Source organism: Ammospiza nelsoni, chromosome 2 (assembly GCF_027579445.1).
Source record: "Ammospiza nelsoni isolate bAmmNel1 chromosome 2, bAmmNel1.pri, whole genome shotgun sequence".
NCBI classification, from domain to species: domain Eukaryota; kingdom Metazoa; phylum Chordata; class Aves; order Passeriformes; family Passerellidae; genus Ammospiza; species Ammospiza nelsoni.
This window is the reverse complement of record NC_080634.1, coordinates 70,682,325-70,706,956: the sequence shown is the minus strand read 5'-3', so window position 1 is coordinate 70,706,956 and position 24,632 is coordinate 70,682,325. Positions and strand designations below refer to the sequence as shown.

At 35.3% G+C, this 24,632-nt stretch overlaps 1 protein-coding gene across 1 annotated transcript in view; it reads left to right on the top strand.

Annotated features, from left to right (window-relative positions):
• Positions 1-24,632, top strand: part of MYCBP2 (MYC binding protein 2) — a 175,269-nt gene that overhangs the window by 97,352 nt on the left and 53,285 nt on the right. The window contains exons 38-52 of the mRNA XM_059466971.1: positions 462-604; positions 1,383-1,483; positions 2,637-2,855; positions 3,948-4,173; positions 4,476-4,594; positions 5,879-5,966; positions 8,919-8,968; positions 9,645-9,817; positions 10,057-10,201; positions 11,989-12,201; positions 14,625-14,680; positions 15,090-15,205; positions 17,230-17,327; positions 21,439-21,555; positions 22,324-22,464. Coding sequence (XP_059322954.1) covers positions 462-604; positions 1,383-1,483; positions 2,637-2,855; positions 3,948-4,173; positions 4,476-4,594; positions 5,879-5,966; positions 8,919-8,968; positions 9,645-9,817; positions 10,057-10,201; positions 11,989-12,201; positions 14,625-14,680; positions 15,090-15,205; positions 17,230-17,327; positions 21,439-21,555; positions 22,324-22,464 — 2,005 coding nt within the window. The remainder of the gene's footprint in view (positions 1-461; positions 605-1,382; positions 1,484-2,636; positions 2,856-3,947; positions 4,174-4,475; positions 4,595-5,878; positions 5,967-8,918; positions 8,969-9,644; positions 9,818-10,056; positions 10,202-11,988; positions 12,202-14,624; positions 14,681-15,089; positions 15,206-17,229; positions 17,328-21,438; positions 21,556-22,323; positions 22,465-24,632) is intronic.

Here is a 24,632-nt window from a genome sequence, read left to right as displayed (position 1 = left end):
AGAAGGAACTGTTTGTTTGGTAAGTCTTGGGGAAGCCCAAGACTGTTTCAAAGCCATAATTAATCTTTGAAATAAGAAGGGAGAATCTTTGTCTCTTATGAAAATGCAGAAATATCCCTTGAGGAAGTTTTACTTGTTTCTGTGAAGCATTTGACATAGCTCTGTTTTTACCAAGACAGGAAACTGGCTTTGGAAGAGCATAGCAATTAATTGTGTGGTTTAAAAGGCATCTAGAAAAAAGAAACATTGCAGAAAAATGCTTTTTATACTTTTTGCCAAATGAAGTTCTTGCAAAGGACTAACAGTGACACATTTCCTCCAAAATATCCTCCATGGTTTCTTTATGGATTTTTATTGCTTTATCAAAAATTATTTTGCTTATTCTATGCCAAAAATTAATCAGTAGGTTTTTAATGTAATTTTGTGTTTGTGAACTTACTTTAACTTAATCCACTGTCCAGGAGTGAGTATGATGGCGATCTGCAGTCACAGCTGTTGAACAAAGCTAATGAAGAGGACAAAAACTGTAGCAGGGCCCTTTCTGTTGTGAGTGCTGTTGTACGAGCAGCCAAAGATTTGTTGCACAGAGCTCTTGCTGTAGATGGTAAGACTTGAGAAAATTTACTATACTTTTCAAAACTTTACTTTGCTAGCAAGCCATAATAGTAGAATATGACCTGAATACAAGAGCTGTGATGTTTTTCTTTTGCTTTCCAAAGAATATTTTTCTAACCTTTCATTCCTGTAGGTATCAAACTATAAGTAACTTTTATATCCTTGAGTTATGCTTGTGATAGCATAGTCAGATACTTTGTATAAATTTGCTCATCAATTTAGCAAGCATTGTGTTAAAGCTGGTAAGATTCTTTATATCCTAAAGATATTTTATGGCAGGTTAGTTGCAAATTTCCTCAGTGTTTAGCACAGATGTTGTCATCAGTAGGACTGGTTAATGTAATTAATATATAAGCACTTAAACATCCCTTTGTGAGAAATGTATGTATCAGCCGTTGTAGCCAAAATGTTCAGAATATTGCATAGTGCTATAAAACTCATTTTGAAGGGCTGGGAGGACTGTTGTGCTAACTTTTATACTGTAGAAAATATGAACACAGTTTCACAAAATGGGAAAGAATGCAATAAAATAATCCTCTAAGAGAAAGACATTTTTCAACAAAGAACTATATGTAATGATATATTTATCTTGAGTGGACTTGGCAGACTCAGAATTCAACAGTGCCTAAATAATGGGAATAATTTGAAGTAAAAATAGTCTGAGAAATAGAAGTTTAACTTACAAGGGGCAAACCAGAAAAATAAGATGTGCTTTGAACCAAAGCATGTTTATTAATAATAGCTCTGCTCTAATTATCTTTATTTAGCTGAAGACATTCCAGAGTTACTCAGCTCTTCCAGTCTGTTTTCAATGCTGCTTCCCCTCATCATAGCCTACATAGGACCAGTGGCAGCAGCTATTCCCAAGGTATGCTTCTCAAGAGAAATTACTGAAGAAATGTATCAATGTAGTAATGCAAGGAAAATGTTTACTCTGAAAATTTGACCATTTTGATTTCTTACTATTCTCTAAATTAGGGGTTTATATTTAATGAGTCATGAATTTTCCATGAGACAAGAATTTAAAAAAAACATGTAATGCCTTTTTTTTTAACTTGACTTGAAAACATGGTAACAAAAATACCTTAAGGAAGCAGATAAATATGAGAGGCTTTACTAGTAGGAAAAGATAAGGAATGAAGAGAATGTAATTTACAACTCATTGATAAACACTGGGGAGATGAAATGGTTTTTTTATGTTATATAAATATTATTTTTACAGTAAAGAGCAGAAGCATTTGCTCATTAAATTAAGATTATTTCTGTCAAACTTAGCGTTAGAAAGATGTCAGCTGTAAATAAAGGAACGTTTCTTTCCAGTGCTATGGCATTTCTTGCTTGTGCCTGGTCTGGGACACTCTTGAGATCTGCTATTAGATATACAAATGTCAATAATCCTTAGCTAGTATGCACTATTACCTTTTATTGCTTTCGCATGAGCTGTAAGATGTTTTCTGACTTCTTTTTCAAGGGGGAGGAAATAGAGCTGACCACTTAAAATCTAGCAGACATGTCATGAAAGACAGTGTCAGAATTTAGTTACCTTGTTTCTTCATGGAACTGAGATTTGAAATAACCAAGTGTTTTGCTGTAGAAGTGTTCATCTGCTTAGAAAATGTAGTGAAGATCACAGAGAGCATAATATTAATATTAAAATAAATATTAATATGGTTATAGAGTATAACTGGATTTTGGCTTTAGTATGGTATTTACTTTTGTGAACTTGTGCTTCCCGTTTGTTAATGCTCAAGATTTTAGTAGAAGCTATTTTAGGGAAAGAATGTCACAGTTACATGCAGATTCTTGTTTCAGCTTTGGCAGGGCTCCAAGAGAAGATTAATGTACTGCTGCTTTTTCTGTCAGGATTGTGTAGATGCAGAATTGCAAAATGATTTAATGAATTGTTACTAGTGATGTTCTGAGAATGTTCATACAACCACTGAAGAGAAATGGAAGTATTAGAGTATTGTTTTCACCGACTTATAAGACGTTCTAATAACAAATGTGATGTTATGTTACAGGTTGCTGTTGAGGTCTTTGGCCTGGTACAACAGCTGCTTCCTTCTGTGGCAGTTCTGAATCAGAAATACGCCCCTCCAGCTTTTAACCCAAATCAGTCTACAGACAGCACCACTGGAAACCAGCCAGAGCAAGGGCTTTCAGCTTGTACTACCTCCAATCACTATGCTGTTGTTGAAAGCGAGCACCCCTACAAACCTGCCTCTGTTACACACTATAAGGTGAGCACCATTTCTAAGTGCACATGCTGCTTCTTAAAAGCTTTACACATGAGTTTTCTGAGTCAGCATTTGCTATCTGAAAAATTGTTGCTGTGCATGATAACTAATATTCTCCAATATAGAAGACATTATATTATTGCTGTACTGGTTTTTGGACAAAAGTCTACATCAAGTATAGTGGAAAATAGTGAAGTTTTAACCCCCTAATTCAGGTATCTGCTCTAAATCCCTAAATTTGCATAGTCTTAGATTTTTCTGCTGTCATGCAGAGTTTCTTTGCTCTAACTGTAGAAGTTGTGAAGTTCAAAGTCTTTATGTATAGAGAATGTAATCACATATCAGATTTTTTTACCTAATGCTTAAACAGTGTTTTGTAAGAATACATAAAGTCAGTTCCAGTCAAATTAATGTCCAGAAGTAGCAAACCTATAATCTAGAGCCTGAACAGGACATAAATTATTATTCTACTATTCCAGTGCTTGTCCTGTGAGACAGCAAGACATCCACTGCAGAAAGTGCAGCTACCATGTGGTCATCTTGGTGCAATAGTGCTTACTTTTGTCCTAAGTTTATGGAGCATGTCTAAAGCCTTGTGTTTAGTAGTTACTGCATTTGAATTTCTGTAGCTATATGCTATTGTACTGCAGGCCACATTCACTAGTGGAATTCAGCTGCTCTGTACTTTTCTGGGATTGCACAAAACAGATGTTGTTTGTTGAAGTTGGAGTTTGAAAAAGGTATCTGAGAGTTCAGTATGCATAGTAGTCGGTGGTTGTTTTGTTTAATGAACCTGTGCAGAATTCTTAAAAGCACAAGTGGTGCCAGTGCAAATACTTAAACAGAATATTAAGTTATAACACAGGGTTCTAATTGTGTAAAGTGCAGAGTATTTCAGATGTACATAAATTTCAAGGAATAAATTAGGTTAATGTCATTTAAAAAAATAGCAAAACAATTCTGCAGGATTATGTAATTAAATTGCTTCTGCAGGCTAAATCAGAGTTAAGACCAAATGCAAATTAAGAAGTAAATGTAAAAAAAAAAAGAGAACCCCAAAAGCTGGGACATGATTAACCTGTTGCTTTGTTGTAGGTGACTTTTCCTGAATGTGTCAGGTGGATAACAATAGAGTTTGACACTCAGTGTGGCACTGCTCAGTCAGAGGATGTTCTTCGTTTACTAATTCCTGTCAGAATTGCACAGAGCCTGGGATTTGGACCAAAGCATACCTCTGTTCATGAGAACCTTAATTCATGGATAGAACTGAAAAAGTTCTCTGGATCTTCAGGATGGCCTACCATGGTGTTGGTATTGCCAGGTAATGCATAGATACTGATGTAATTACTGGTTATGTGTGTTACTGCAATAGTTAAAGGAAGTTTGATTTTTCTGCAGAATTATTTTGGCAAACAAAGTTAAAGAAGGGTCTTTATCCCAGCTGGCAAGTAAATTATGTCTGTAGTAGATTTCTTGCTTGAAGTATTGATCTGCTTGTTTTTCCCATGGTTTTAATTACATTTTACATCTAAAGGCTGGGTTTCATATATACTTATGTAAAATAAACACACAAAAAGAAGAGGAATATATTATTAATTTAATTTATCCTTTTACTTCTCTAAGGGAATGAAGCACTTTTTTCTCTGGAGACTGCATCAGACTATGTGAAAGATGAAAAAGCTTGTTTTTATGGCTTCAAATGTTATGCAATTGGATATGAATTTAGTCCGGGAAGTGATGAGGTAAGGGAAAAAGTGAGGTATATATATTGTAATTGCTTCACCTAATAAATCACCTAATGAATTTTTGCATGGTAAAAAATTTGTATTTCTACTTATGGCTGAGTGACATTAGCAAAATATTTTTAGATTATTTCTATAAAAGTAATAACTTTTTTTGGTAAGGGCATTATTAATTTGGAATTCTTTAATCAGGATACTACTGAAATGGCTTTTTGTGTGGTTTGTGGCACTCTGCAAAAACATAGTGTGGTTTTATCTTGTATGTCAATGGGATATAAGATTTCCTGAAATTCTGGCCTTATCTTGCATCAGAGATCCAAGATGTGAGGCTTTTTACTGTCACTGCCTGTTGAATGACATACTTGCATTATTTTCCAGTGCTCACTTACAGCAGAACTCTGACTCCTTTGAAATGCTGTGTGCATTTAGCCTTCCACAGGTTTTACCCAGTGGTCTCCTCGTTTTACCATTAAGGACATGAGTCATCTCCACCACTGTTTATTGCAAAGGGAAGATAAGATTTCATCACATCTTTGACCCAATTCTTTCTTTTGGCTTATTTTAAGAGATTACTGAAAACATTTAATATGTTTTATACTACATCCAGAAAAATAAGTCTTCCCTTGTCCTGGGAGTCTTTGGCCCCGTTCCTTCATGTGGATTTTGCAAGGTCTGCATCTTGCTTACACTACAGCCCTCACAGAAGATTTACCTCATCTTATTCTGGATTTTGCTCAAGCTAAATCATGTCTTCAGATTTTCAGAATGTCAGGTTCTTTGGAATTTCTTTACATATCAGATAAGAACACATACCATAATATTAGTATCTGTGGTGGTACTGGCTTTCAGCAGATTCAGATTTATAATTCCTACAGATGATCTAATTAGTCTGTGTTTGTTTAAGCAAAAGTTATTTCTATTCAAAAATACCCATGTAGATTCATATGTCATTCGTTTTCTTCAAAGCTTTTACAAACAAAGCTGCTTGGCATGTTTTTAATGCTCAGTGCTAAAACATGCTAGCCAACACCTTAAGTCAATCATCTAAAGAGTAGTTATAACTAATTGTTTTCAGACATACCTTTTTATTCTAAAAATTTTGGTACACTGTCCTGTATCACAGCAAAACATGGCAGTAGCTGTATGACAAGAAATGCATTGCTGAGAGGCTTCAAAGTGGGACATAGAGTATTTCTTAATATAAAACATTGTCATAAAAATGTATTTATTGTCCTATTTTCTGAGACTGAGACACTAATTTTTAAATTTTTTTTTAATTTAAAGGGTATTATTCAGCTGGAGAAAGAACTGGCAAATTTAGGAGGATCGTGTGCAGCAGCTTTGATGAAGAAAGATTTAGCACTTCCTATTGGTAAGAACATACTTCATTTTTTCATCTTTGTTTTCTGAATTAGTATATTCAAATCTTATTGTTGCTTTTAATTAGAGATAATACAAAATTGTGTCTTCAAAGTGAATTAATCAAACAATAAAGCTGGCAGTGTTTTCTACTTACCTTTTTCCCTTTGTGTGTATATGGGGAGGAGGGAGACCTGGTCATTTAAATTTGAATGAACTCACCCCATCCACAGGTAGTGTATGACTGTGTGAGGTGTGTCCCACAGTTTCCTTGTGGTACTTCATAAATGTGCAGGTATCATCTTTGTATTTCTCTTTCACTGTTTTTTTTTCTCCCCATATGTCACACCTCTCTGTATGAAAAAATACCTGCAGCATTGAATTGCAAAACTTTAAATTACTGTTTTAAAGTTGAAAGTGATCATTTTGTCTGTAGACCTTATAGTATTTCTACTGTAGCTTTTTTTTTTTTTTACAATTAGAAAAGAGATCTTTTGGAGCAGATGCTGCAAATGCTGCAAATAGAGGTTTATAGTAACCCATTGCAGTTTAAAATGCAAGGAAAAATGAGTTTGTGGAAATTAGTGGATATGGAGATGGAATTAGAACTTCTAATGATACAGCTGTATTATGAGTACTATAATTTCTCTTTATTAGCACCAGCATATAGGAAAAACAGGCTCATAATTTATAATAGGTTATCTCTGATCATTTTAATTTAGGGGCACAAATCAAAGCTCAGATACTGTTACTCTGGAAGCATGGATTAATGAGCAGGGGAGCACTGATCAGTGTGGAGTTTTCATAACAAAACCTTCTTTGTATTTTTAATTGAATATTTTGCTCATGTATTTGGATTGTTTACAAATTTCTTACTTTGTTGTAAGAGGCACCTCAATTGCACTAGTAGATCTGTATTTTGCTCTCCAAAGTACAGGCAGTTCTTCAGGTTAATTAGTGCCCTCCTCTCTTATTCCTCAAGCTCCTTAGTTTTGTTGACTTCTCTTAGTTTTGCTGTTCTGTGCAACAACAACAAAAAGATTAAAATCCTCAAAACTTAATCTCCCATGTTTTGCAATACTTTGTACTTCTCTCTTGGGAGCTTTTTATGTTTGTTCTGTTAAAATGCCTGAAATAAGATAGATTGACTTTATGCTATCCCATAGAAATTTGAAATAAAATATGCTGTGAAGTTACCTGTGCAGTCACAGCTGCATACAAATGTGGTGGTTTATGATGTGTGAGAGAGGCGGGGTAGGTGCATTGCTGCTAAGGAGCTTCTTGATGACTGATCTAATGGCAGTTGATTTGTCTGACTGTTGATCTAACATCAACTCGAGAACTTCAACCAAGTCTCTTAATGTTGCTGGTAGGATTACTGTGCTTGTGCTATATAAGTGTATTGTTTCTCTCCAAGACCACTAGACCCTCTGAGTAAACAAAACTGGGGAATTGTAGCCAACAGTGGTAGTATTTGCAAATGGAAACTACTGTGCAGCCTTTTAAAATGGTTTTCAGTTGTGTGTAATTTTGCTTTAAATGTTTTGCTTGGTGTCTCAGAAAAACATTGTGGCAGAAAAAGTGGTAAAGCTGTAGTTTTCTAGAGCAAGGTTTATATGCCTTAGATCAGACCTTTTTTTCCTTTTTCTGCATCCTAGTTTATGTATCTTCTATCTTTTTGCTGCAAGTGAAATGCTTCTTTAATACTGTCATTCTTAATCTGCAGAGCCCTTTTATCTTATTTGTGGAAGAGTGTTCCTTAAGGAAAACCTACATAGAATAACAGAATCAATAATCATATGAAAGACTTCCTTGTAATGCACACACAGGAAGGTTTTTAGTAGACTTTTCAAACTTTGTTATAATTTCTACAGTTTTACTTTTTAGTAATTGTCATAGTGGGTATAATCAGTGTGCAAAGTCAAATATTTGTGGGAGTATTCTTCTAGAAATATTAGGAATAAAAGTGTTTTGAAGGACCTGACAAGGTTAAGCCTATTTTGCTCTGAAGGAAGATGGACCAGAAAGTGATTTCTTCATATATTAGGAAAAGTATCTTTGAGAGTTACGCCCAAATAGTGTTAAAGTTACCATGTTCACATGGTTGGTCTCCTTCTTGCCGCTTCAAGATGTGAATTTAAGATGCTTCCTCCCAAGAGAGAGATCTGGTCTTGTGACCAAGATCTGACTTCAACAGCAGTGTGAAATTGGTTTATGTATTTTGTATTAATACATTCTTAATTGTATCAAATCTGGCAGTAGTTTATTTCTGAGGGCAGTTTTTAGATTTATTTATTTCTTTGAATTTTAAAAATTGCCTTGGACCTTGGTTTTCTTATTTCACTCTCTTCTGACTAGTAGAATTGCCTGGCATGTTTTTAAAAGAGAGTAGAAATATGGTTACCTTATCTGTTTCACCCTTCTGTTAAAAGACTGTGTTTGGCAATTCTGGTCATCCTGGAATCAGGCTTTGGAATTGGATTTGTGAGAAAGAAATACTGTGTAATAGTATGTATTTGAGTTTTGTGTTTTAGGAAGAATCATAATTTATAAAATTGTGCAGGGTTTGTCAGGCTTTCAAATAATTTTACAAAGGTAAGCTCTTAAAAGGGAGCAGCTGTTGCATACTTAGAGATGCTGCTTCCCATAAACCATCTCAAAATCTTTCTGAAAGTATCTAGTCACATCCAAAGACTTGCCATACATAGTGCCTTGGAGATTAAAAGAGAAGCACCAAATTTTTATTCTCTGTAACTTACGTTGTTCATTTGTGTATGCACTGAACTACACAACACTGCATGTTTACTATGTTATTTATAAATATTAATATTTCAGCTGCTGATTGAACAGTATGATACATAATTATGCAGACTTGAAATCTGTAGTATAAAAAGCTTCACAAAACAGAATTGAATCTCATATTCTGCAGTATGTAGATAATATAACTGATTTATTTTTCCAGCAGGTAGTGAGTTTGAAGAGGATCTTGAGATACTTGAAGAGGCTGCCTTACAGGTATGCTGCTGCTTTTTATCTGTTGCAATGCACTTAAGCACATAATTGCATTGAAACTGACTGCTACAGAAAAAAATAGTTTGTAAGGCTTTTATAGTAGAATGGAATCCAGTTTATTATTTGATAGTTTAAGAAAGTCATACAGAATTTTAGTATTTAAATGAAATAATTTTTATAATGAATCTGCTTGGAAAAAAATACATGCAATGTCACATTGAACATTAGATGACCAAGTATTTCAAAATATCTATTTGGCGGAAGTTGCAGTATTTGGCAAGTTTTGAATGTTACCAAAACCAATCTTTTACATGTCCTTGTAATGACAGAAATAAAATAACTTTTTCAGCTGAGCAGTGATGTTAATCAAGTCTCAAATAATACAATTGCAGTTTGTTCTGATTTGCTGATGGTCTTTTGTTGAGTACAATGGGAGTTAATGGTGAATCTCCCTCAACTCAAGGTCATTCAACCTCTTTTGGCATAAATTATTGTTTAATAGACTGAGATGGCTTTTTTTTTAAAGCTTTTATGAGGGTAGAATTTATTCTTCTTGAATGGTTTTAAATGCTCAAAATATTTTTACCAATTGTGTCACATTATGGGAAAATGTGAACATGTTACTGAAAAGTTGTTCTATGTCTCTCTTTTCAACCTCTGCCAAAAAAAAACGAAAAAGGTGTGCAAAGCTCACTCAGGCATTCTTGGGAAAGGCTTGGCACTGTCTCACTCCCCAACCATTTTGGAAGCTCTCGAAGGAAGCCTTCCCCTGCAGGTACAAAGCAATGAGCAGTCATTTCTTGAAGATTTCATTACTTGTGTACCAGGATCAAGTGGTGGACGACTTGCAAGGTAAAACTGCACTGTTGCTTGTCCTTCTAACTGGCTATAGAACTGTCATGGTTATTTTAAGTATTAGTTGAATAAAACTGTTTGGCTATGTTGATTCCATTAGTACATTAGTTAAAAGTATGTAGACATTCAGAAGTTTTGTGTCTTTTCTTAGCTCTGTGTCACATTTGTGCAGAGTAAGAATTGGTCTTTTGGAGGATGTAAGAGATTTCAATGTTGGATGGTTTTCTTTGCTCTAGGTGGCTGCAGCCAGATTCATATGCTGATCCTCAAAAAACATCATTGATTTTGAATAAGGATGACATCCGGTGTGGTTGGCCAACTGTTATCACAGTACAAACAAAAGACCAGTATGGGGAAGTTGTTCATGTTCCTAATATGAAGGTAATTATTGTAATCTTGGCTGTTCTGCTTAAACTTGTTGTCTTTTAGTTTTTGTTGTAGGTATTCCACAGAATACTCTTGTATAGGACAGAAAGTGGCATTCATAAATTCATTGTAATCAGACTTTCTTACCTCTAAATCCACAGATCTGCCAAATTCTGTATTGTATTATGCCACCACCATTTCATGAAATTCATAACTTGCCTGTAATGAGTTACACATTTGTAGTTGCATAAATAGTCATAAGTGAGGTTGGATGGTGGTGATGTATTAAAGTGACAAGAATCCATTTTTAAATTTGTAAACCAGGAAAGAGTGTTACAAACCATAGACTTTGTGATGGAAAAAAGGAATCGGAAGCCCATTGATGGACTACTTTATAGTTACTTTATTTTAGACTAGAATAGTACTCTTGCCTTTTCTGTTTCTAATACTTGGATGTTCCTGTAGTCCTTGCAGTTAATAAGGATAACCGGCAGGGACTGGTGTTCCTGTGTTTGCCTTCACCCTCTTCAGTTAACCACTGTTTTTCAGTACTGGAAAGGTGTTTTTGACAGCCTCAGGTAGAGTTAGAAGAATTTTGCGCATTTTGGGATAAAATCTATGTGGAATGTGTAAAAGTGGGCTGCTTGTTTTGAAGTAGTAAAGCAATGCAAACAAAATGAACACAAAATGGTTTTCATGTTGTTCTAATAAATTAGGTTGCTTCTATGTTTTAAAGACCACTACTATTGTGGAGTAGTTGATCTTGTTCAAGCCCAAATGTAGATGAAATACTTTTTACAAAGGCGTGATTCATTTGAGAAAAGCTCCCAAATCTGTTCTTTGTATATGGTGTAATAATTGAGTTTTTTACAGTGAGCTGTAAACATAATAAACAGCAGTTCTACAACAGTAACACAAGAACCAGCTTAGTCACAAACACTGCTTGAGTGAAACTTGTGTGATTAGTGACTTAAATTAGTGACAGAACAAGTGGAAGACTCTCTGTAGTGATTTTATCCTATCAGTCAGGAAAAAGATATGTCAAAATATGATCAAAATTATTACTGGTTTTATTATTTAATTACTGTTCACAAATATATTAAAGTAAAAAAACCTTAATTTAATTATTCTTCCGGACTCATTCAGTGTGCAATGCAGTGATGTAACTTTTGGTTAATTAAATCAAATTTTGATAAAACTGTGTGTGAAAACTGCAGTATTTGATATTGCAGATTTCGGATGAGTAACATACAAACTTATTTTCCAGGTAGTCTGTCTGTCTTTCTCAGAAAATTGTGTAATGCTAGCTGTTGCCTGTGCTAATGGAGATCCGTGCTACCTCTGGGGAAAAAGTCACTTAAAACATGCATTGAAGAGCACAATATAAACGTGCAGTGCTGGCTGGGAGGTGGCAGAGCCGGCCAGGATCCAGTCTGGCCATTGCTGATCCACATCTAGTGGCCATGATGATCCACTGTGACATCTGTGCACTCTCTTGGAAGGCTCTCATTCTCCTTTGTTGCACTCTTTTGTTCTGGGAAAACTTCCCTAGGCATAGCAGACTGTGTTCTGCCAGCCAGGGAGTGCTCTATTACACCAGCCTGTGCTGATGGTGGAGTCAGTTGGCATCTTACCAAGATGCTGTGCTTGACTTTGCAGGTTAAGTGTAGATATACATTGGGTTTTGACACAGCTGGATTTACAGGGAGGGCTCTAAGTGCTTTGTCACTGCTCCGCATCAAATTGAAAAGAATGTGTGTTTTCTCACTATATCATATTCCCTCTTCCACATCTTCTTACAGGTGGAAGTCAAAGCTATTCCTGTTTCTCAGAAAAAAACATCTTTGCAACAAGAACAGGTTAAAAAAGTGCAGCGGATACCAGGCAGTCCTGCAACAGCTGTTTCCCCTAGCAGTGATATGACCTTTGGAGGGCTTCCTTCACCAAAGCTGGATTCCTCCTATGAGCCAATGATAGTAAAAGAAGCTCGGTATATTGCTATTACAATGATGAAGGTAAGTTACTGCAATTTTGGCAATGTAACTATAAAATTCAGCATTCAAAGTGTGTAAAGGTATTCAGTAGGGAAGGAAAAATGTATGCTTACTTTTGGTCCCAATCTGAAAATATATTCAGTGGAAATTACTTTGATTAATATTAGTTCAGCAATAAAGTAAATACATCAAAAGGGCCAACTAGTTAAACTCTAAAGCAGTTAGATTGGATTAGCATAAAAAGGAAAGTTGTCTTTGATTTTGATTAAATAGATTAACAAATTAATTGGAGTCATGCAGGAGAAATAAAAACATATGAAAATGGTGAAGGGAAAGTTAAACCAGTATTTTTATGTATATGGAGTTGGAGTGTTGCAGTGAATGCTTACTTTAAACTAAAGCAGGTAAAATAGAAAAACAGGAAAAAATAAGAGCTCAGTGTAGTAAAAAAGGCATGCAAATGATTTCTATAGCAATGCATATGTATTAAGCAGCATCTGATGAAGTGAGCCACTGTTAAATGGATCAGCTCAGACACTTAGCCAGGGACATTTTCTAAAGAAGAGAAAACTGATCAGCTAGTGTTGATTTGATTGAGTACATTGTAGCACATGCAGTAAATTTAGATATGTGTACCATACTGACCCAGTTAAGAGATGTGACATGTGTACAGCTAACAGTTGCACAGCTTAATGAGACAGGATTAGCCAGGAGGGTAGAGGAGGATAATACTTACCATAATCAGAATGGATTTGTTGTGGGGGCAGAACCAGCAAACTAGCACCTTTTAGAGGCAAAGGATAGTGCTGCAGTACCTGTGTGTAAATAGTGCAGCTGGGTACTGAATAGTGTCTTAGTAGATCAGTGAAAGAACTATTAAATCAGTGCAGTGTACAACAAATGGTTTAAGAACTTGCTAGATCATGTGCATATCAAGGTGTGATTTTGGCATTTTTATTTGGGCTAGTGCAAACATCACTTCTTGGTTTGGTGCTTCTTTTAAAAGTGACTTGAATGGAGGCAGAAATAATTTATTTATCCCAAGTTAAGGTTTAGATGATATTTCTGATAGCCACTGTCCATAGGTGTCTTCTTTTCCAGTGATAGGTGTCAAATCTGCTCACAAAACTCTTGGAGTTGTATATCTTGTAATGTATGAGGTGCCTTGGGATAAATTACTGTGGTGCAAGTGTAGGGTGTTCAAAAACTCTTCTGTAGATTTGATGGAGTGAGGAATGCTTAATATCAGCTAGTTAATGTGTAGTCATTCTTTAGCTGAAATAAGGCTAAGGGAAAATGAAAATGGATGGATTAATTTAAAATCCTCTCAGAAGGTAATAACAGTATAAACCTTCATAAAGATAAAAGTAAAAAGACACCAAAGTTAAATTTAAAAGTGTCTCTCTTGTTGAAACATGCTTGATTTCTGTGTTTAGTGCTTTTCCAGAGAATCTTCCCAAGGTTCCTTTCAAGCTAAGTCCTTTCCATCCAAAACTTTTAAGAATTCAAGGCATTGTACATACTCAGTTCTATTTCCCCTGCTTGCATTATTAAGCACACTAATTTCAGTGCAAAATGCTGATGTCCCCTGATATTTTCATTTTACATCAGCCTGCACCTTCTATCAGTACTGGATACAAACATCTAAATATGATTATAAAATCTCACTTTGAAAAAAAAAATATAATCAATTATGACATGCTTGGGGGACTGATACCCAAAACTATATCCTTATGCAGGGACCCAGAATGGCATATATACATATATGTTCAAAGGTACTTATCCTACCTTTATTTATTTATTTAAATTATTTATGTATTTCTGATTTAACATGGGAATCTGGTAACTCAGCAACTGTTGCAGCCCAGAGAGATTCTTGCTGAGGGACTTTGTACACTCCTAGGACTAGCTCTGTTTTCTTAGGGGGCTTTTCAGAGCAGTGATTTTACAAGATGCTATGGAAGTGAACCAGGTCTTTTTTGTAGTGGAAATCAATGGAAGTATCACCTCAAGATTCAGGGAATTCTGTCTTCACTTGGAGTTGAAAGAAAAAGGATATGAAATTTAATTGATAAAGTGCCTGGGCTGGTTTGCAGGTTTTACATGCAATTTATTTGCTTTCTTGTATTCACATGGACTTCAGTGCACTGCCTGGATTCAAAAGGGTTTTATACAAGTCAGATTTGAAGAGATTCAAAGATTTAACAAGGTTTTTGTTAGCAGTAGCAATCTTTCTTATCTAAAAAATGGCTGTTTAATGAGACAGTGAAGATACCTCTTCCTGTGTGCACATATATTTCTGTGTTTTGAAATTTGTCCCTGATTAATGCTTCTGGGGTGTGTAAAGCTAGATTGATGTGTTCTTTAAGAAAATGCTCTGCTTTCTTTTATTCAAGATAGTGGTGTAACTGTTTGTTTTGGTTTTGAATTTAATCTGTGTATAGGCATATGAAAATTATTCCTTTGAAGAACTGCGTTTCGCTTCACCAACACCAAAGAGGTAAACATTAAAAATTTCTTTTGGAAGGGAGCTTAAATTAACATATCATGAGACTTCTGCTTACACCCAGACTTCCAGGTATGACTGACAGATAATTGTGTCTGAAGGTAGAAACACAGAAGTCAAGTATTATGTTTTCTTACATGTAGCAATTATATTTAAAATATTTTTTCTTAATTATTCTAATGTTGTTTCCTTATTTGTATTAGCTACTCTTTGAATGTGTTATCATTTGCTATAAATAAATGTGGCATAGAGGATTACATTTTCATAGTAAATAATAGGAGGTTAATACATTGGAAAGGGGAAAATTGTATTTAGATGCTAGAAAAAAAAAGAGTAGTTTCCAAAATAAACATTATACTAATCATTATATTTGATTGATTTTAATTGTTTTGTTTATGCCTAGACCCAGTGAAAACATGTTGATCAGAGTGAATAATGATGGTACATACTGTGCAAACTGGACTCCTGGAGCTGTTGGTCTCTATACCATTCATGTTACTATAGATGGCATTGAAATAGGTACTTAATATTCACTATATTTAAGCATAAATTTGTATTATTTCCACTTTGTGTACTAACACATTTGTTTTAATGCTCCTAAGATTTAATATTACAGTTCATAGCAAAACTTAGTAGCCAAGTTTTCATTCAGAATCCTTCTAGTTCAATCACTTTGTCAGAAGAAGAAACCCCACTGAAATAGGAATGCACGTTGCAAATCATGTATTTATAATGAGGTTAGATTACCAGATAAACAGGCACTCTTATTCTCAACTCTCAGTGTTGAAAGAGGAGTGTCTTGTTTCAGCTGAGAGTGACAGAGAAGTTGAGTTAAAGGGGAAAAAACCCAGCGAACACTGAAGAACCTAAGGAAGGTGAAATTGCTCCTGACAATGCTGAAATACTTACTGTCATTTGTTCTGGAAAATTGAGGAGATGTGGTCTTAACTGAGACTCTGCCTAAACTCTTAATTATTTATACTAATTTTTAAATTATTTTGGTTCATTCCTTGCTGGAAATCTTTTCGTTATCTTGCCAGTCTTGGGGACTGCACTATGATATCAATACTCTAGCATGTGGTGGAAAGAGTGCCCTTCCAAAATACTCTGTCATGAATGCTCTCATGTCAGCCTTACTGGTGATATGGTGAAGATGGAAGTAGAAACACTCAAAGTGGTGTAACTGGACCCTATATATGATAAGAGGGTTTGGGTGAGTTCACAAGCACCAGCAGTTCCTCTTTGCAATACTGACCAGCACCTTTGGTAAACACGTAGTGATACTCATAAATGCAAGTACACATCACTCACATAGAAATGGAATGAGATTTGGTTTTATGTTTTAACTACAGAAAATAAGATGTATAAAGTATTATTATTAATTATCCTCTATTCCTCAAACAGAGGAACATTTGCCTTCATTGGAGCCTGTGATGCACTCAGTTGTATTTTTTCCAGTGTGTCATCTCTGGAGCAAACTTAACACTGTAGTTGCAGTCAACTGCTCTTATACTTTCACACAACTTCTACCATCTTCAAGCATTGTGTAAACTTCTAGAAATGATAAATATAACTCTTAACTTTCATTATTAAACAGATCGGAGTGTACTCTTAATACTTAGCTGTGCCATTTTTCTGCAATGGAACTTTCTGACTCAGTCATTAGACTGTGCCCCCTGAAGGTTTGATGTACATATGCTTGGCCCATAATTCTGTTCATTTTTGACTGCTTAAGTACTGGTAACAGTTTCTCTTTGTTTCAAACCTTTCATGTTCTTGATGCTTGTAGATTGCTTCTGTTACTGTTGTGCTTGTTTAAAAGGATGTTAGTGAAACCAACACTTCCATTGCTATATCAGGATTATTCTTTTCAAGATGTTGTTCTTTGCTTTTAACAGTGATTGCTGAGGCAATTTCTTTGAAGGTTGTTACTCAGGGTCATGTTCATCTATTAGATAAATTTCTGTGTCTTTCTTCACATGTATTTACTACATGTATTTTTCTTCACGAACAAGAATGTCACTTTCCAGTGTCTTCGTATTTTTAATGGCATTGGTAATTAAATATGCCAATTTTTTCACTACAGGCCTTGTGTGGTTGTATAATGTGGCTTTTCAGGCTCTTACATCTGTCTCACATGTAGCAATTAGCTTCTGTAGCAGTACAGTGTTGCATAAGCTACTGCCTCTCCAGAAGCTTTCACCTGCACCTCTCAAATATTAGACTCTGTGTTGACCATACCTTGAAACATAACCCTACAGACACTATTAAGATACAAAATTACATGGTAGTGCTTTGTACCTACACTGTGACAGATATCTAACAGCAGCATGAAACCACATCTCTGTAAATTTCCACATATGAAAATAGAAATGTTCAAAAATTATTACCTTGCACCATGAAGCAACAGCAGGTGTTGATTTTGGCAGACAGATAAGTGTCTATTTTGTATATTCTAAATTGTAGCACAGATAAACTGTAGTTACTATTTAAGTGATATATCTCCTTATATTTTTTTAAATGTAGTCTTTGTTTGCTTATAGATGCTGGACTAGAAGTGAAAGTAAAAGATCCTCCAAAAGGAATGATACCTCCTGGAACCCAACTTATTAAACCAAAAGCAGAGCCTCAGCCAAACAAGGTTTGGAGAACTAAAAAAAAACCCAAAACAGATAGTTATGTTTGGGTGGGACTTTTTTGTTGTTTAATGTTTACTTTATCATATAATGGTCCTGCAGACTTAAGGATAATTGCAGATCACTTTAATGTGCTGAATGGAATGAAATTAATACACTGGATAAATGAAACAAATCCATTCTTTTTTCTTTTAGTACATGAATTCATAAAACTGATAGAAGCTCTACAGATACTGCCTTTGCCTTGGCTTGTCACACAAACATATCACAACTATTATTAAAGCCACAGACAAAATTTTGCACTGTTATTAGTTATATGTCTTTTATATTGTACTGCAAAATTAATTGTGCATGAAATTTTACAAATATTTTGTTTTGTCATGAGCATCTTCAATCAGCATATAATCCATAGCTGGTTTCTTTAGTATATTTTTCTTCCTTAGAGAATGGCATGATTATGTTTTTTAAAGGTATCCTTTCTGTAGCTTTTGATATCCCTGTTTCACCTTATCATTCCACCCTGAAGGACTAAAGTAGACAGTGAAGCAAATAAGCTGAAATGGGTGGCAGTGGTATAAGGAAAATGCCTAGATGAGGGAGACACCTTGCACAAATGAGATGCTGATTTTATTTTTTTTTTTTTTTTTGGAGTAAACCTGCATTAAAGTTGTGGAATACCACAAGGTTGTCTTTCCTGTCCTGAAATTGGGAAGGTGGTTAAGAAATATATGGTTACAAAAAGGATCAGGTTTCTGACAACTTCTTACCTATGCAGTGCATCCTAATTTTTGTTTTCCTAGACTTCAGGTTAATCCAGAAACAGTAACTTTGTTGTATGGTTCCCCAGTCTCTAAAATGCATCCAGCATCTGCTTCTACTACTAACAAGATTTTTTTCCCTGGAGCCATGCCTCAAATTAAAAATAATAAATGTACTTCTAGTTTCAATGCAGCATTTACCCCTCACTGGCTCTCTTTTTTTTGTTTTTTCCCCAGAAAGTTTCTTTTAGACTTTCTCCCTTGTCTTGGAAGGAAGATTGCCTGGTTACTTCTTTATTTTAATTAGAACTCCCAATTCCTACTAAGAGAGATTTGTATCTCAAGCAACTTCATTATACCTCCACCCAAGTTGATCATCATATGTGTTGTTTTGCTGTCCCCAAGTTGAGAGAATCTGGTTTGATATGAGATGAATTACTGAACAGTAGTTCTGTTTTTCTTTTTAAGTATTACAGTGGAAGTTGGGGTGACTTGTTCATACATGATAACTCTGTGTTGTCAAGGAACAGTCAAAGTACTTGACAGAAGTCAGTCCTCTGGAGTTCTGAGATGTTATGTAGTGTTTAATCCTCTCCTTGTGGTGTTCTGTGTGCATGTCTCGTTTCTTCTTCCAAGTTTGTCTCTTAGAAAAAAGAGCCATCTTTGTCCTGTACATAGTGTCTGTAGAGCCAGCTGAAAAGTTAAACTAGACCTTTCATGGTAAATCATTTAATCGGTCTTCTTTCTTCCATGTCATAATAAATTACTTAACAAACCAGAATCATTCTTTGTGTATCAACAGCAATATTGTAAGTAATAATGCAAGGTAGTAATTGTACTGTGCTCTATGTTTCTGAAGCCAAGAATGCAGATTAGACATGTATCAGTCAGAGACAGTCCAGTGTACCAAATCATGTTTTGTTGACAAAAAGGGCATAGTTGAGCTCTAAATGGTGTTTCATCATCTTTGTCAGCCTGAAATTTCAGATAGTTGTAACCAAAGGATACTAACAGTGCATTCTTAGTGGTGATCTGTTCTCAGCTAGAAACACCAAAATATTTTCATTGAGACACTGGAACATTCCAGATTTGTAGCCAAACCTCATGTGAATTGCAAGCTGAAAATGGGTACTGTGTTATAATTTGATATGTGTATTCTTCATTCTCTGTTAGTTGAAGTCAGGTGAAAAATCTGAAGGAGACTGTGCTAGTGATCTGTATTCAGCCTGGGATATATGGCCCATAAAAATTGCTGCCTCCTTTTAGTCTGCAAATCTTAAATTAACTAACTTGCAGGAAACTTGATTCCACATCCTATTGAGGAAAACATTGTTTTTCAAGCTATGTAATGTAATTCAGGGTAGTTGGAACCAACTAGAAGGAAATGGTCCTAATTTAGCTGAATTTGAAGGTGCAAGACTGGTACCAGAATGATCGGTCACTAACACGTTTTGATGGTTTCTACCATCCTGACACAAGAAGTAGCTAGCATTGATTGCAAAACCCAAAACCAACCACCAAACCCAAAAGCTCTGGCCTGGGAGTGGTTTTTCTCACCCCTTCATAGACCAAACCCCTTGTTAAGGTCGCTTTATCCTGGACAGCACCCCTTTATTATGTGACATGTGTGTTGTGTGACGTGTACCTCTTTGCAGATTTGTCAGATAAAATAGCACAGCAATACGGGTCTTGAAAACTGCTGTAGGGATGATGTACATCCTAATTGCTAAGCCTTTCTGCCTTAGTCAGTTCTTCAGTTGGAATCCAGGTGTATGCTCCATGGAAGAGCTGCCGGTGGAGGTGTTATGGAGCTACAAATCCACTGTGCTATACAGAAATGTTCCTAGCAAAGAGGCACTGTATCAGATGATACAGTTTTTCATCATGGTCAGAAATGAGCATAAGAGAACTCCTGATCAGATTTTTTTATTGTATTTTCTGTCAGTGGATCTGATCCTTAAGTAATTTCTAGTTATAGGTTGAAGTTTTGTATTAACTAATTAGGTTAGCTGTTGCAAAAGAGAAGGCGGCTCTTTCCAGGCCTGTGCCTCCTCAAAATCTAGAATGTGGGTTTTTCCTCTAAATTAAAGTTTTTAATCCAAGTTCTAGCAAACTGTCATAACGATTTTCTGAAGTAACATGATGCAAGGACCCCTAATTTGCAAGATTTTGTTTTTGGTTGGTCTGTATTTAGAATGCTGTCAGCATTCAGTGAATCAGCAGTGATTCAGTTTATACTTTTCCAAGGACCTTGAAAGTCCTAGCTTTGTCTGTTGAGAGAATCTAAGTATTACAAGTAAGAGGACTGTTAATAAGCAAAACCTTGCACATTTTGGAGTAATTTATGTATGAAATCCTTTACATGCTTCTGGTTTTGGAGTTTTGTTGGTTTTGTATTTTGTTTTTTAAATTATCCTCAGAATAAATATAATTTCTTAAATAATTTCTTTAGGGAAAAAAGGTTCGTACACTTAGCTCTTACCTTTTGTTATGTATCCCTAAGTTTGTTCCTTACACATCATTCTGTCCTTTATGTCGTTATAGATAAAATCCATATTTCTATTGATACTTTTATCACTTTTATCTGTGGAGTTTGAAAATAACCTTCCAAGAGAACGGTTTTATACCATATGGGTAGAATATATGCATCTCTGGTTTTAAGAAACCAAGAGGATGCCTTACATTTGTTCTCTATGGAATAGGTGCCTGATAATGTTTGAATGGTAAAAACATGATAGTGAATAACAAGTGGAAGATTTTGTGGTGCTGTAGAAAGTCCAGCTAATAGCAAGAAGCCTCTGCTCTAACCTTGCTGTGGAAAAACAAGGAAGAAACTATTGAAATAGCTGTTTAAAAGATAAAGAAGTAGAAAGATTATTTTATTTTAAAATGGCTAGTTAAACTCTTTAGCTAAGGAAAATAACCAATTTTTGGTTAAAAAAAGCTGACTAAAAAAATACTGCAGTAGCACAACTGAGAAATGGTAATCCGAGGGTGATGAGTTAAAAGAAATAATAAATTTGAAAATGCAAATCTGGTGAAATTTTCAGCAGTGAATGAAATGTGTGTTTGTTAAAAAAATCAGAAGGTTGTACTGATTATTGTAGGGTATAACAGAAATATTTCCAAGTTAATGCATGCTTACATTATGTGTTTTGGAACATTATAACTTTCTTATTTATAGTAGAAAAATGAAGTTATACACAGCAGCCATGGGAAACTAGCAACAAACTGTAACTCTTAAGACTGCTGTCTTGTCACTGGCATTTCAGAACCTGTTAAACCTATTTCTTTTTACTCTGAGAGCTCTGTTCCAATTTTTTTTTTCTTCCTTACTGTCTTTCTTTGCTTCTCTTAGGTTCGCAAATTTGTGGCCAAGGACAGTGCAGGGCTTCGTATCCGTAGCCACCCTTCCCTTCAGAGTGAGCAGATAGGCATAGTGAAAGTCAATGGATCCATCACTTTCATTGATGAGGTAATCCATAAGACATTTCTATTGAAAATTGGGCTGACATGTAAAGGTAATTCATGCAAAATAATGGGGTTTTTTCCATGTTTAGATGCTGACATATGCAACCTAAGACCATAAATTGCAAAAATCTAAATTTACTAATTTAGTTTTTCAAGCTGTCATTTCCTTTAATTTACTTCAAACCTGTGTAACAAACATTTGATACTGATATAAGGAAAGAAAATTCCTGGAGTTCATCTTACAATAATACCGCTTAAGATTTAGCTTTTCACTACTTACTATTTCAACTCTACACAAAAATTCAGATGCAGATGTCCTTTTCATTACATCTGTTACTTAGAGATCTGAAAGATCACTACTAGTGTGTTAGACTACTATGCATGTATTTTTCTTACAATATAACTTCATATGCAAGGAATATTTTTGTGATTTACAAAGTCATGCCAGCAATGGAATAATGGGAAGTGGGGAATTTATAAACCTTATTAAGGCTTGGCTTTCTTTCCTCTTTTATTTCAAAGCCATTCTTGTTTACTGCATGATCTGATTTAAATTTGTTTTCATGCCTTGACTTATAAAAAAATATGCTTCCCCATTGCTTTGGAGTTCTGATTTTGTCAATATTCCTCTTTACCTCTGCTTTTGTTGTATCAGCATTGTAAGGATTGTTGCTTCTTTGCTGCTCTTGTCTGCCTGAAGTCTGTTAATCCTTGCTAGCTCCAGAACAGTTACAGGAGGGCATGGCTCGTTCTTGTTGCTTGTTTCCCATAGATCCACAATGATGATGGTGTTTGGCTGAGGCTGAATGATGAAACAATAAAGAAGTATGTTCCAAACATGAATGGTTACACTGAAGCCTGGTGTCTGTCTTTTAACCAACATCTTGGCAAGAGCCTTCTGGTACCTGTTGACGTAAGTAAAAGGTGCCTTTGAAAAATATCCAAAAATACACTCTATCCTCATTACAAGACTTTCTTTAATTAAGGCTGCAAAAAATCCTGAGGTAAACGATATTTTAATTATCAAATACAACCTTATATGTGTGCATTTTGGAGGGCTGCTGTGTAATGAGGGTGGAGTGTAGAAAGGTATGAGGCTTTTTATACTGAAGCCTCTTCTAGAAGAGAAACAGAAGTGCAGGGACTGCTGTAATTAAAGCAGAGTAGTTTTGGATTGTGGTCTGCACCAGGTGTTTCTTATGCTAGATAGCATTGTCTGTGAAGTGTCCACTGGTGCTATAATTTCAGAAGAGGCTTGCAGCCTGCAGTGAATCAATGTAATTGTTGCTTTTTACAAGAACCAACCAACCAAAAAAGTTCTTTAGACTCTGGGTTTTGTGGATGTTTTGTGTGAGTTTTATACCTGAATCCTTAAGTTACCACTTCATTAGCTAATCAAAGAACCCTAGAGCTTCCAGACAAACATTGAATTTATAATAAGAGTTAACAGGAAGTGAATAACTTTAATGGTGATCGTCAACACTACAGTTAAAGGCTAGACCTTTTCTGGAAACCAATTACAGTTTTTTGAAAAATGTGAAAGACGAAAAAAGGAAAAGCTTTATTAGCTAAACCAGTGTTTCTCAAAGGATTCATGAAAGTGCCAGCCTTTCTGGCTCATCTGTTTTCATGCATTCACCTGAGTGGGCAGTACCTTGTTTGCTTATGGGCAGAATGTGAGAATCAGATGTAATTGATACTGCTATTTAGATTTCATTTGTCATCTTGTCTGAGTAAGCTACTGCTGCAATTGAAGATAGTTGAGAAATATTTCATTAAGTTAAACACTGCAACCAGTAATATTATGCTGTTCATGTTTTTTGGTTGTAGAAGAACTGAGATAGTCCCAGTTCCAGTGAAATTGGGCTATTTGCTAGTAGCTAAAACTGGAAATTCATAATGCCCTGTGGCTGTTGTGCCAAACACTGTTATGTGATGTGAATAGGTCTTCTTGTCTGCAAATTATTTGTTGATATATTTCTATTTGTAGATTTCTTTTAATAGAATCCTTGTTTGGGAAATTATTTTAATTTTGGATTTGAGAAGCAAATTATTTCTGTACTCAGAAATCAGTCACTCAAATATGCCTGTCATCACAGTGTTTTTCTAGTCTATTGTAGAATATATGAAAACATGGAAAAAAATTAGGCTTTGTTTAAAATTTTGCCTGTATTTTTTGCCTTAGAAATTGGTTGCCATTAGAAAATTGCTGTTTTGTACTTCCATGAAATATTAATAGTTCTGTGCAGTAGTTGTATTTTACCAGTTCACCCATGGTAAAAGTGAATTTATCTTGACTAAGTAACTAACTTCAGCAAATATTGTTTATCTAGATGGGTATTATAGTCTGGTAGATTTTTATTAGTTGTGGTTAGTGGTTTTTTGTGGTTTTTTTTTTTTTTTAGTTTAGCTATCTTCAGTACCTTTTTACTTATTGAAGGGAATATTTTTGAGCTCAGCAATTGTCTGTGATTAGCAAGAACTTACTGCTTGGCATATTTCATACAGCTCTGGTATACATGTGGTTCTAGGGAAGAGCATATGCTGTTCTCCTTGAGAGAAGCCTGGAAAGAAATGTCTGTCATGAATAACTGAGCATTCAGTCTCGACAGCATAATCTTGAGAATACAAATTTCATATGAATAAGGAGATCAGGTACAATCAAATGTGAAAAACAGCATTCAGTTTTCAAACATTTAGTTCTCTGCATCTGAAGTTCAGATGAAAGATTCATTCTTGGTTTTGGGGGTTGTTGAACACTCTTATGAATTAGTTTTGTTACCATTTAGACTGTTATGAGCTTCAGATATGCCGAATTTTCTTTTAGGTAGCCAGTCACACGTCTTGACTGACACAAGTTAAACGTCATGTGCTTTCTTGGCTTCTGCTCTGTAAGTGGCAGCCAACATAGCAAAAGGTTATGAGAGCAACTCTTTCAGCAGTGCAGGCATGTGCAAGAAATGTGTTCTGAGCTACTGTCAGAAGAGTTTCCTTGCGTGGCTCTAATTTTCAGATTTTCAGGAGGACTTGGCATATCCTGAAACTATTTTATTTCATTATGATGGTATATAAGCAGTAAGA